The following is a 13,434-nucleotide window of genomic DNA, read 5'->3' on the forward strand; positions in this document are numbered from 1 at the left end:
TCTATGACTTGAACGTGTAATAGATAGGGTGCACATCCTTCACCTTCGAATAGATGCGACTTAAAGGCAAAGATCTTTTAACGCAAGTTTTCACCGACTTGAATGTTGAATAGATAGGATGCACATCCTTCAGCTCCGAATAGATGCGACTAAAATGCAAATATCCTTTTCGGCGAATGCTAATGCAATGATCCTCTTGGGAAATGAAAAATGCAATGACTCTCTCGAAAAATGAAAAATTCAATGACCCTCTTAGAAAATGAAAAATGCAATTGCCCTCTTGGCAAATGAAAAATGCAATGACCCTCTCGGGATATGAAAAATGCAATGGCCCTCTCGGCAAATAAAAATACAATGAAAAATATAAATAATAGATGACTCGATGATTGTCCAATGTAACGAGGTGGATGACTCGTGTGACTTGAAAATGTTATCATCTTGATGTTTTCATCTGTCCCTGTATTCGAAAAGGAACGGTTAGTAGACACAATCTTGTTTTAGTTAGCAACATGATCAAGAAACTTTAAGGCGGGATTCAAAAGAGAATGTGTACAAAGTGTCTGATCACTTTGACATAAGTGAGCAATCATCATTTTGCTCTTGAACACTTTGTGTTCATTGTAACTCGTGTCTTATTGGGGATTTGTACGAGGCGCCGGTGGCTCGCCATGACAATGCTGGAGATTTGCAAGCTCACTTTGAACTTCAAGCGATGATGGATCATTTGAAGTTGATTATCAAGCTTCTGACAGTACTTGTTGAAATTTTTGAGGTCTTCCTCAAAAATTCTGTCCCAGTTAGAACTTTTTGGCAAATCTCAAAATGATTTTCAATCTTGACTTGTTGGAGATAGCATCTTTATTGTGAATTTTTGAGATATTCTCAAAAATTCTGTCCCAGTTTTTATTATAAAAAGAAAATAAAATCACACTGGGTATATAACCGAGTCGTCGTGGCGCCTACATATCCTGTTGAGCCATGAATCAGGTCAAATGTAGTTCCAATCCTGTAGATGATGAATACTGCAAAGAATCTGAGACAAAATCATCAGTAGAAAATGCACAATATGAACATGATGAAATAGGAAAATAATATTCTCCGCGATATTCAAAGCCTAATGACAAGATATATCACATTTTGGGGACGGACAACTCAATGAAATAAAATAGGCGTCTCAAATTGACATGATTAATCTAAGACACTTTTTACAATGAACAACCCAAAAGGGAAAGGCAAAATCTTTTTTCTTTTTTTTTAAATGGAAAGAATTTAAAATAAAATGTTTTGGAAAATATTAAAGAGTGAGTGCTTGTCCCCTTTTTTTTTTTTAAAATTATAAATAATATAAAGAGACAGTCAAATCTTGACTACAATTGATACCAGGAGTTAGGATCGCATGTAAATTCTTTTTTTCTTTTTTCTAACTAAGACTGAATTCAAGGTAATTTCCACAGCTTCAAGTGGTACCTCAAACATACTTAAGTATCAACAAGATTTATTCATCTTTCTTCAAACAAAGATTTGAATTGTACCAATCCTCATGTTTCAAGTGCCCTCACAAAAAGAAAAGTCATATTTCACACATATTTGAAGCATATTATTTGAGGACATTTTTTGAACTGCACTCACACTCACAAGGATTTTCAATACATGCAACTGTGATACCATATGCTTGACCCTTATGTAAATCTCCACTAATGTGAGAACATTTGGAATAAGATCATGTAGGGCTTGTCATCGGCTTGTAATGTAGGCTTAGGTATGGGTAGGTTATATATTTGGGATAAGAGTGACTTAATTCCTTCTTGAGCGTCACAGTGAATTTGTGCTTTTGATGATTGATACACCTTTGGCGTTTGATCCTCTTCGTTGTCCTTCTTTCTTTCGACTTCTTTTGAATTCTCATTTATTGGAGTTTTTTTTTTCTTTTTTCACCCATTTGTCTCGACTTCTTTTGAGTCCTTATTTCTAGGAGCTTTTCTTTTATTTCACTCTTTTCTTTTGAATTTCTCTCCTCTTTGTTGGAGTATTTTCCTTCTCTTCTTTCACTGACTTTGTATGAATATTTTTGTCTTTATTAATTTCTTTCAACCTGTTTTCTTTCTTTTTTGTTCTTTTTCTAGAAGTCGTTTTCGTTTCCTTGACTTTGAGAGACTTCATATCTTTCCCTTTTGCAACTTCAAACTTGGATCTTCTCTTGTAATTTGCATATTTTTGGCGCGCTCAAGAAGGTTGGGCCAAGAGAGGGATAGCGCATGTAAGCACTAAAAGGGGTAGTGGCTAAGATTTGGTTGTCCAAAGAAGGACTTCAGGCTCAAAGTGGGGAAAACTAGGTATTAATGTCATTTGGTAGGTTTTAAAAGGCACAATCGGGTCAAAGAAGGCCTACAATCCTTTCCCATACCAAACATTACTCAGGATTTCGCCTCGAAAAACATTCAGACCAAGTTCTAGATCAACAGTGCGATGCAATTGAATTTTGATCTAAAAGCTCACCACACAATGCACATGAAATCATGAGGTTGGTTTTATTTTTATCTTGAATGCATGCAAGAGAATTTTCAAGTATCACAAAAGTATAAAGAGGTAACAAAAGAGTCTATAATTTACCACAAAGTCAGTCTCCTCCATCATACCAAATATATTTACATACTCCTAACTGCATTGGTCTCGTTTGAGCTGAAGACATGACTCTTTCAATATGTACAAAATGATTTTTATTTTTTTTTAAAGAATGAATAAATACCGAACCCAAGAAGGGTTGCCTACGTATCTCATCAAAATGAGAATCAGGTGTGCGTAGTTCATGCAGATATGTCTTTGAAAATATGCATAAACTATTTGATTTGTTTTTATTTGAATTTTTTTTTGAAATTTGAAGAAATGAATACCGAACCCAAGACGGGTTGCCTACGTATCTCACCGGGATGAGAATCAGGTTCGCGTAGTTCGTTCAGATATGTTTTTGAAAATGTGCACAAACTATTTAATTTTTATTTATTTTTTTAATTTAAAAGAATTAATATCGAACCCCAAAAAGGTTGCATACGTATCTCACCGAGATGAGAATCAAGTTCGCGTAGTTTGTTCAGATATCGCATAAAACAATTTTAAAATTTAGATAAATTCAGAGCGATTCCTAGTATCCTCTTTAACTGTCGACCTTTGTACTACCTGTTGAATGTGGCATCCCATTTTTATATTTTTTACAGTAACTACTTGTTGTATTTTTTTTGGATGTTTCTTGGAACTGTGTCTTCCAATTATTCACGAGAACCAGACATTGTTATGACCAGCCCCGACTGTCATCGGGGATGGTTTTCCTGTAAAAATATGAGAAATGTGTGACAGCAAGGCCAACATCTAAAATAATAACAAATAAATTAGTGAGACTTTACAGTCAAAGACTCCCCTGATTTGTCTTTTCGACGGGTCATTATTGTCTTGTGAAATCCAAAGCCTCATTTTCCACGAGTTCTCTTGTCCCTTGTCGCTCCGGACGATCAATAACCTTCAAGCTTTCAAAAACAACTCGAAAAGTAAAAGTGATTTGACAGTAACTAGATATTTGTGTCTATGAAGCTCTTAAGAAAACTTTGAAATAATGAACAATCATACAACATATTCACGTAAAACAGGTATATCACATAACATACAAACAATGAATGCATGTCTTATACAAATGTGCCTTGAGTGTTATGTCATCTCAAGAAAATACGCTAAATACAAGGTTTTGGTTAAGCTCTACACTAGTTGACTAAGAGTGGTTTAGACAAGACCCGGTTACCTGAGTCGGATAAACTACAGGGTGAAGTACAATAAACGACGGTGGATGACCACAAGCTAACTATTCGTTTATCACTTCAAAAGAATTCGAAAGTGTTTTTTCTGAAGGACGGCCGTGGAAAGCCACATAACCGCATTTGTCCTAATGCATACTATTTGCCATTTAACAGAAATTATGCCATAAAATGCAATGACAATATACATACAATTAAATAAATAATAAATACAATATACAAATAATCAACTAAATATAGAAGATACAAGATATAACACAATAAAAGAAAAGTCTCCTCAATTTGAAAAAAATGAACTCATAATGGTTAGAACTTCTATATCACCAGCGGAGTCGCCATTCTGTTTACATTCCTACTCTATTCGAATAAGGCGAAACGTCGCGGTGACTCAAAAAATAAACAATTGATTCAATTTTAAAAGAATTTTAAGAATAAACAAATTTTAAATGAATCGCCACCTAATATAGGAAAACTAAGAAACCAATTAAATGATCTGCGAAACCAAGAGATTCTAGGTAAGGGGTTCAAGTTATTTTGAAAAGAAGGTGTTAGGCATCCTTCGAAATCCACAATTATGGGTCCCGACTGAATTCATTTTTTCAATTTGAGAAAGAGATAAAAATAATATACAAATAAAACAAACATACAAGATACACAAGTAATCAAATAAAATAATATAAGAAACAACCTAGATTTGTCTTTCGTGAATACTATTCGATAATGAATCAAAATATTGTTCGAACTTTATTCGAATAGCTTCAATGGAAAGCAACTACGGGTACCTGTAAAGACACTTAGTAAAAGTGTTAAGTAATAAATAAATATGAATAAAAATAAATGAATTAAACAATAATTTAAAAAATAAAAATCCGTCTTAGTAACATGGGAGGCCTTGAAAATCAACGATAATTTTTTATTGGCCAATTTTAACATACAAAAATATGAAGTTAAACTAAATTTCCGTCTTTTAACATTGGGATGGCCTCCAAAACCGACGGAGAGATTTTTTCATCGGCCAATTTTGACATATAATATATATTTAAACTTAAACTAAATTTCCATCATTTAAAATGTGAAAGCCTCGAAAACCGACGGAGAGTTTTTTCATTGACCAAATTTAACTTATATTCCAACACAAAATTTATATTAAAGTGAACAAAGAATAAAATAAAATAACTTCAAACGACTAAGAGAAGATAAATACATAACAAAATGATAACAATACTAATTTAAATAATAACACGGAGTTGCTGGAACTTCATAGAACAATAGTAGGAATTGAAGCGGGTAAATAATAAACTATAACGAGAAAAAAGAAGAAGAAGAATTTCAACGAGAATAACACAACTAACAACATTAATAATAACACTAATAATCTTAAGAAGAGATAATAATAATAATAATAAACAAAAAAAGAAAACAAAGGCATAATAATAATAATACTATAATAACTTAACAACTTCAAGGAAACGGTGCATTTGGTTAGCAAATGAACATAATAATTAATAATAACATTTATAAACAACAACACAAATTAAAACAGTAACAAAGACATATCTAAGCTAACAAGTTTTATCTAGTAACCATGACAAATAATTAAAATTATAAAATAATAACAAATAACAATAACTATAGCAAGATAACTATTAACTAAGGCCATATATAAACAGAATGAAATAAAGCAACAGAGATAGCTAGATAAATCAAAGACACATGGCATAATAAAATACAAATAGAAAGAAAAAAATATAGACTTAACACAATGTATAAAAACTAAACCAACTTAACAAAAACATAAACAATTAACAAATCAATAGTGATTAACAATAAAGAGTAAAACAACCCAAGTATCAATCAATATTTTGAACAAAACTTAGACTAAGAGAAAAAATGAAAAAAAAAAAAGAAATAAATAAGATGTGGAGTTTTACCAGTGATGGGGTTTTGGGTCTGCTAGTTGGAGAAGAATGGGGAATGATGAGTTGATTTCGTTCGCCGGCGATGGAGCCACGTCGGAGTTGTTGGTTTATATGGTTGGTCGAAGCAGCGATGTAGCAGGAATGGGAAAATGGGTCTGGTTCGCTGGATCTGTCGGAGCTTTGAGTTCGTTGTACGACTGGATACCTGCAAAAATAGAGGAAAAATCGAAAAGGGGAAGGGGACTGGTTCGTTTAGCTCCTTCTTTGCTTCGGTTCCTAAAGCTCCTCGCCGGAGCTACTACTGTTGTTCGCGGGAGTGACGGTTGCTGCTCGCTGGAAAAAGGGGAAAGAAACAAAAGGGTTTTTGGGGCGGGGTTTCACCGTAGTTCGACGTATGTTTGGGGTCGTTTCCAATGGTTTTTGGTGGTGAAATCTGATGGGTTTCTGGTTGAGAAAGTGAGTGAAGGGTGGGTGATAGTGGCTGGTTGGAAGAGAGGATAGGTATCTTAGGGTTTCACCTTGTTTGCTGGCTGGTTTTCTGGGTAAAGGAGACCGGAAAGGGGGAAAAAGATTGGGGGGTTTTGGGTTGCCGGAGCTTGGCCGGAATCCGGAGTGGTGGCTGCCGGAAAGGAAAGGGAAGGGGAGAGTCCTAAAGATTTTACTAATTTGGAATCTCTCTCCAATTCTGAAAATTATTTCACCACCCCTTATTTTTTAACATAACCAAAGCTTATATAGAAAATAATTGTTAAATGGGCTCAATTGTGGCCCAAAATTATCGATCAAGTAAAATATTTGTATTTGAATGAATTTTTAGATTGTGCAAAATATCAAAATAAATATTAACAAATATAACAAATAATATGAATATTAAAAATATATAATGAACGTAACTAATGATATGTAAAAAATGTAAATTTTTAAGATTAACTGATGAAAGAAAAATCCTAAATTTTGATAAATAAGGATAGTTATCGATAAACTAATTTAAAATTATAAAAAAAATTATTTTGAACTATTAAATAAATAAAATTTAAAAGTTACAAATTTTTGAAAATGTTAGGCCAAAATTGGGTGTCAACAGTAGGCGTTTGGCCATGCGATACCATATCACGATATGGTATCGTGAGATGGAATCAGCGTTTGGATATGCGATTTTACGTTGATTCCATCTCATGATTCCATATCATAAGAGGTGATACCATATTCTCTTAAAATCATGATATGGTGATTCCATATCATGATTTGAGATATTTTAATACAAAAATTGATCCACGAGTTTATATTTTGTTGAAACAACCCCACATTTATATCTACTAACCATTTATTTCATATGTAAATAAAATTTATAATCACATCATTACTTTTTAAAATTTATTATTCTCACCGACATAAAATTTATTATTCTCACCAACATATAGTCACTTTAACTCACACCTCACGGTTGTGAAACTTTTCAACATTCACTTGAAATAATTAACCGGCATGTTAAAATAGTTGCCGAGGCAATTAGCAAGATGGCACCAACATTTATACAACCAAAAAATATGACTGGTGTACATTCCAAAATTCGACATAATACTCTATTTTGGCCTTGGTTTAAGGTAAAATTTCAATCACATTAATAAATTTATTTTATGGCCTTAATAAGTGCACATTTATATTTTATGTGTAAGTTATTAGTATTTAGTTACATATTTCCTATGAACTTTGTTTAAAGAGATAATATTTATTTTATGACTTTGCATTGTCTTGGAAGCACTATTTTTATTACTCTTACAAACATTATTTTTATGAAGTGCATTCTATAATGCTTCCAATTTATTTTATGTTCACTAAACTAATATTGATGTATTTTTTATTTGGTAGGATTGTGTTGGTGCGATTGATGGAACATATATAGAAGGGGAGGTTCCTATAGCGGTGCAACAAGCATATCGTAATCGCAAAGGAAGAACATCACAAAATGTCTTATGTGCTTGTGATTTTGATATGAGATTTACATTTGTTGTTGCTGGTTGGGAAGGCACTGCACATGATAGTAAAGTACTTGAGAATGCACTTGTTGAACCAACGTCACAATTTCCATTTTCCGCCACATGGTAACTTTAAATTACATCCTTAGAATAAATATTATTTATTTACACAAAGCTGTCTCATTTACGTCACATATGCTTTTAGTAATTCTTTATAAAATGTTTTTGGTAGATAAATATTATGTTGTTGATGCTGGTTTCTGAAACACAAAAGAATTTTTAGCTCCATACAAAGGACTACGCTATCATTTGCAAGATTAACGAGGAAGTGAAAGAGAGCCTCAAAATGCCAAAGAACTATTTAATTATAGGCATTCATCTCTGCGCAATGTGATTGAACGGACTTTTGGAGCTTGGAAAAATAGATTTAGAATACTGAAATAAGGCATGAACCATTATGATATTGATGCACAAGTAAAAATTATCATAGCTTGTGCAGTGTAACATAATTATTTGCGAGAATACCAATGTAGTGATGAAATATTTATGGTCTATATGAACATGAAGATATAGTTGCGGAGGATATTGACCAACAAATGGCTCAAAGTAACAATGTTGGTTCGTCTTCTCGGTCACATGATCGAGAAATGCAAGTTCAACGTGAAGAAATTGTCCGTACTATGTGGGAGGATTATATTAAACTAGTACACTACAATTTATGTTCAATTTTTTTTATTAAATTAAAGTTAGATGAAACAATTACTTAAGTGGAGAACAAATAACTTTGTAATAATTTATTATGCGATTTTATAATTTTTTGTTTATTTGATAAGATTGAATAAACAATTGGGGATATTTTAATAGTTTTACAACTTATGGGATTTTTATGTTTATGAGAAAATATACAACACAAAAATTACATATCGCATGTCCAAACAAACCTTCAATTTCATCTCATGATTCCATATCATGATACCATATCGCATGGCCAAACGGGGCCTTAGTTTATCAAAAATATAATTAACAAAAAATAGAGTATTATAAATTTTACTAAGATTTATAAATTTAAATAAAAGTAACCTCTAAATAATTACTCCATCCTTTTAAAACAAAAAGACAAAAATGAAAAAAGGGACAAGAACCAACTAAACTACATTAATAAGATTTTTCATCCTATTTCATCATTTCAATTTGTTAAGTCTTATTTCAACTTGGCACAAAAGATTTTTGAACTATAAAAAATAAAATATACCAAAATATCGAATAACTTAGGATCCAAACTTTTTGGACAACTTGCAAAAGTAGCATTTATAGGATCCAAACTTTCTTATGTCGAACAAATTAGTCATTTGAGACGATCTCCTTTCGAAAATAATAATATAATAACTCTCTAAGGATGAACTAAAAGTTAAATGGTTGTCACATGTATCATTTCATACGTTTGGATAAATAATATATTTGGGCTCGTGCACGCAGCACGGGCAACCGCTATGGAGATCAAAATTCAAATGACTACAAGTAAAGTGTTTGTAGAAATGTAGTGGTCTACAATTGCAGACTTCTTGTTCAGTTTAGTGACATTTTGTTGCTTGATTATCTGAGCTCCACAGGAAACACACACACACACAATCACTAATGACTTTAAATCCAATGAGATTCTCTAAAATTAATGATGCATAACATTCAATCACTACATGTAACCTAAATCAAATGAGTTCTTACAATTAATACTGGAAACATTTAGGTTCATGACCAGAGGCAGACCCACCCTTGCCGAGGCGTGTAAAGCGACACTCCTTCGTCAGAAAATTACAGGTCAATTTTTTGTTTAAAAACTATATATATATATAAGTATTGATACATCTTGACACAAGTGAAAGGTTTAGTTTAGTGGTTAAGTTGTTGCAAAAGTTCCTTAGGATTGTGTTCAAGCCCTAATATATTATAAATCCAAAAAGAGTACTACTTAAATATTATATATAATTCAAAACATCACAACAAAATTAAGATCTATCGATCTCCAGCACTAGGTGCAACAAAAGACATTAATAATTACTGCAAAATAACCAAATGGTAACTGCCAAAATAAGTAGTAGCTAATACTATAATATTATGCATTCCAATTCCATGATTGCCAAAAAGACCATCACTCAAGCAAAAGCTTGTAGCCAATCTTATAAGAAGCATAAGCATCAAGGCACGCATACTCAACCTGGTCACTACTCAACTCCCTTGCCTCCCAATTACTCATACACACATGCTTAGGCTTCTTCATATTCAAACCAGCAATTTCTAAAGCTAAATCTTTCAGCCCTGGTCGACGAAACCTCCCAGGCCAACGCTGCTTCGCCATCGCGCGAATATCAGCGCTCTTACAACAATTCAATCCATACTCATTCTTCAGCTTTTTTACATCATCAGCAACTTCAATTCCCACAAATGTAAAATTTGTACTATTGAGAAAATCCTTTAGGGATTCAGGAATTTCATCAACGTAGAAAAGTTGAAGAATAAGACATTTTTCATCGATGCATAATTGTAACGTTGCGGATTTGTTGCTCATCCAACTTATTTCATGGGGTCTCCATTCAATGTCTAGGCCAACAACAACCATGGGAGTATTTCCATGTATGGAAAGAATGTTACGTACCCATTCATCTGCGACGGCGCCGTTGTCGGTGACGGTAGTTTCAATTGTTTTTCCGGCGAAGGTGACTGAGTAATTGGAGGTAGTTGGGTTGTAAGTTATACCATTAGGATTATTGAAGGAATGCATCTTTTTTTTTTCTTATTCTCTTTTGTTTTCTAAGGTAAAGATATGAATTTCTCTCGTGAGAGTTGTTGGAATTTATAGGGAGTACGTATGTATGAACAGTACGCTTTGGAATTTGGATTCTCTGCTTTTATTTACTGTTGTTTTTTTGGACGTTTAAAATGCATGACCTTTAATGTACCTTCAATTAAGGTACATTAAAATTATTGTAGTACGTACTAATTTATTTATTATATTTATTGAATTCACATATGATTTATGTTCAATACTATATTGACTTGACACGTTTTTTAAGAAACAATAAATAATAGGAGTAATATTAATATTTTATCCTTTGACTATTACCCCATGCATATAAAAAGTAAAATTAAATGGACAGTGCTAAATGTCTAGAAAATTAAAAAAACTATAATATTTTTTTTATATTAAAACAAACTGATCTTTTTTTTCCATTTTTTAGTTAAAATGTATTAAAGTTAAAAGGGTAAAAATATTTTAAAATATAAAATAACATAGAAAAAATATCATTCTGGCCAAATTTTCTGGCTAAAAAGATTGTTCCAAATAAAGTAATCTCATTAGATATTTCAATTCATAGGATATTCTTGATTATCTATCAAACTACTGCAACTTGTACTATTTTTATTAGGAAAAATTATGCGATTATACAAACATATACTAGTTAATTAGCTAAGATAACTATAGTTTGCATTAATTACAATTTGGAACTTACATCTAGCTATAATTACATTCTCTTCTCTCTTCCTCTCTCTCGTCTCTCTGGAATCTTGCTCGTCACTCTCCATTTTTTCTTCCTCGCCTCTCTCCTCTCCCTACCAAATCTCTCTCTCACTTCTCTTCTGCCAATTTATCTCTTACTTTATACAAACACAAATATAAATACATATCTCTCCACCCTATACACTTATAATTATACAAATACAAATTTTTTTTCTACCCAGTTATCTTTTGCCTCTCTCTCTCTCTCTCGCTTTATACAAACACAAATTATACAAATACAATGTATAATTTGTGTTTGTATAAAATGAGAGAGAGATTGAATATATAAATACAAATATTTTAACTCGATTGAATTGTATACGAATTCAAATTGTATGCACATATATATACAAATACAATAATTGATACATATACATAGTAGTTACATATATACAATTATCTAACCGATATATACATATACAGTTCGCCTCGCCTCTCTCCACTCTCTGCCCTCTCTCACTTGCCTCTCTCCTCTCTCTCCCAATCTCACTCGCCTCTCTCCTCCCTCTCCCAATCTCGCTTGCTAGATATACAAATACATATGTATACCCGTTACATTTATACAATTATTTTGACAGATATACATATATAATTTGCCTCTCTCCGCTCTCTGTCCTCTCTTGCTCACATCTCTCCTCCCTCTCCCAGTCTTGCTCGCCACTCTCATCCCTATAATATGTAGCTACAAATTATAATTAACAATGTATAGCTATGGAGCATAATTAAGCTATTTTTAGTGGTTATATTATGTGAAAATTCCCCATTTTATTATGCTCACAATGTCATGATTTGCTTGTGTACTTGAAGCATGAGACAGATTTTAATTTATAGTTAATGTGTTCTTAATGTAATCATAATTGAATTCATAATTAAATATTTATAAATGTTTAATGAATTTCTTAATATTTATATAAGACGAGAGCAAAACTTCTTTAGTTCCCATAAATTGTGATCTAGAGTGTCTATTGCTTGAAGCATGAAAAAATTGTGTGAAATAGCAGCGTTAATGTCATAACTCATAACTATGATAACGAATACGAGTATTCTGGCCAAAAGAATTTTTTCTTTAGAATAATTTTGTAGTTGCAAGATAAAAAAGTGTATCTAGAATTTATTAATTAGGAATTTGTAAAGTTAAAGTTGCATAAATAACAAAAACGAGAAGATGAAACATAGAAACTTGAAAATTAGTTTGGAAACGTGTAATACACGTATGATAATCTGAAGAAGTTAACTCTTGAAAATATAAAATTAACTTGATATATACACCACAATAAATATTTAATTATTTCCAAGGCGACCGTTAATATTCCATCAAAAACTTTGAGTTTTCAGTTTTGTAATTTTAAGTCAATAATGTCACCAAATAACGAATTTATATGTTTAAGGAAAATAAAGGTAGTACATATCAACGTTTCACTTGGCTATTCATGAGTAATTTTATAATGTCATATTATTTTAATATAAATATACGTGCAATAACTTTTAATAAAATTTCTCAAGAACTTAATAAAATAAAGGATATTTTATAGTATTTCAATGCTTGTATAAGTTCTCAATTCCCCGGTAAAATACTCCCCATGTCCCTAATAATTACTTGTTCATTTTTGAATTAACACACCTATATTAAGAAAATAATGATTGACATAGTAAGTTTGTCATTTTAATTCTATTAATTATGAAGTAGATAAATTAAGACACAAATAAAAGTAAAATAATGAAATCTAATCAATAGCAATATTTGTTAAGGGGTATGTAAATTGAAAAACATAACTAGCATTTTTAGATTGAGGAACTAGGGAGTAATACTTTTTATAATTAATTTAATGTAAGACTTGCACTTATATTGTATAATGAAATAATCATAAAGACTATAGTACACAAAACTTTAAAAAATAATTTTAGGAGGAAAATCAAATTGATCAATCATAAACCAATAATGCTACACAATATGCCTAAAACAGTCGTGATTTTATAGGTCAAAGTAGGGGTGTGCAAAAACCGATTTAACCAATAAATCGAACCGAAAAAAACACTATTGGTTTATTGATATTGGGTTATTGGGCTAACGGTTTTTAAACGGTTTTGCAAAATTTTTTATTGGGTTATTGGTTCGGTTTTCGGTTTTATAATTTTTGTTAATGGTTAAACCGATAACCCAATAAGACTATACTAAATTTACTAGT

General features: G+C 31.8%; 1 protein-coding gene across 1 annotated transcript; it reads right to left on the reverse strand.

Annotated features, from left to right (window-relative positions):
• Positions 1 to 9,638: 9,638 nt before the first annotated feature.
• LOC102594853 (Werner Syndrome-like exonuclease) lies at positions 9,639 to 10,566 on the reverse strand. Its single transcript, XM_006364905.2, has one exon. The coding sequence runs from the start codon at positions 10,469 to 10,471 to the stop codon at positions 9,842 to 9,844; it is 630 nt and encodes a 209-aa protein (XP_006364967.1). The 5' UTR covers positions 10,472 to 10,566; the 3' UTR covers positions 9,639 to 9,841.
• Positions 10,567 to 13,434: the final 2,868 nt, after the last annotated feature.

The sequence above is a fragment of the Solanum tuberosum genome, unplaced genomic scaffold (genome assembly GCF_000226075.1).
Source record: "Solanum tuberosum cultivar DM 1-3 516 R44 unplaced genomic scaffold, SolTub_3.0 scf00519, whole genome shotgun sequence".
NCBI lineage: Eukaryota > Viridiplantae > Streptophyta > Magnoliopsida > Solanales > Solanaceae > Solanum > Solanum tuberosum.

Bases quoted from the DNA above. Each gene is read 5' to 3' on its own strand.
- LOC102594853 (XM_006364905.2), bottom strand. From the start codon at position 10,471: ATGCATTCCTTCAATAATCCTAATGGTATAACTTACAACCCAACTACC.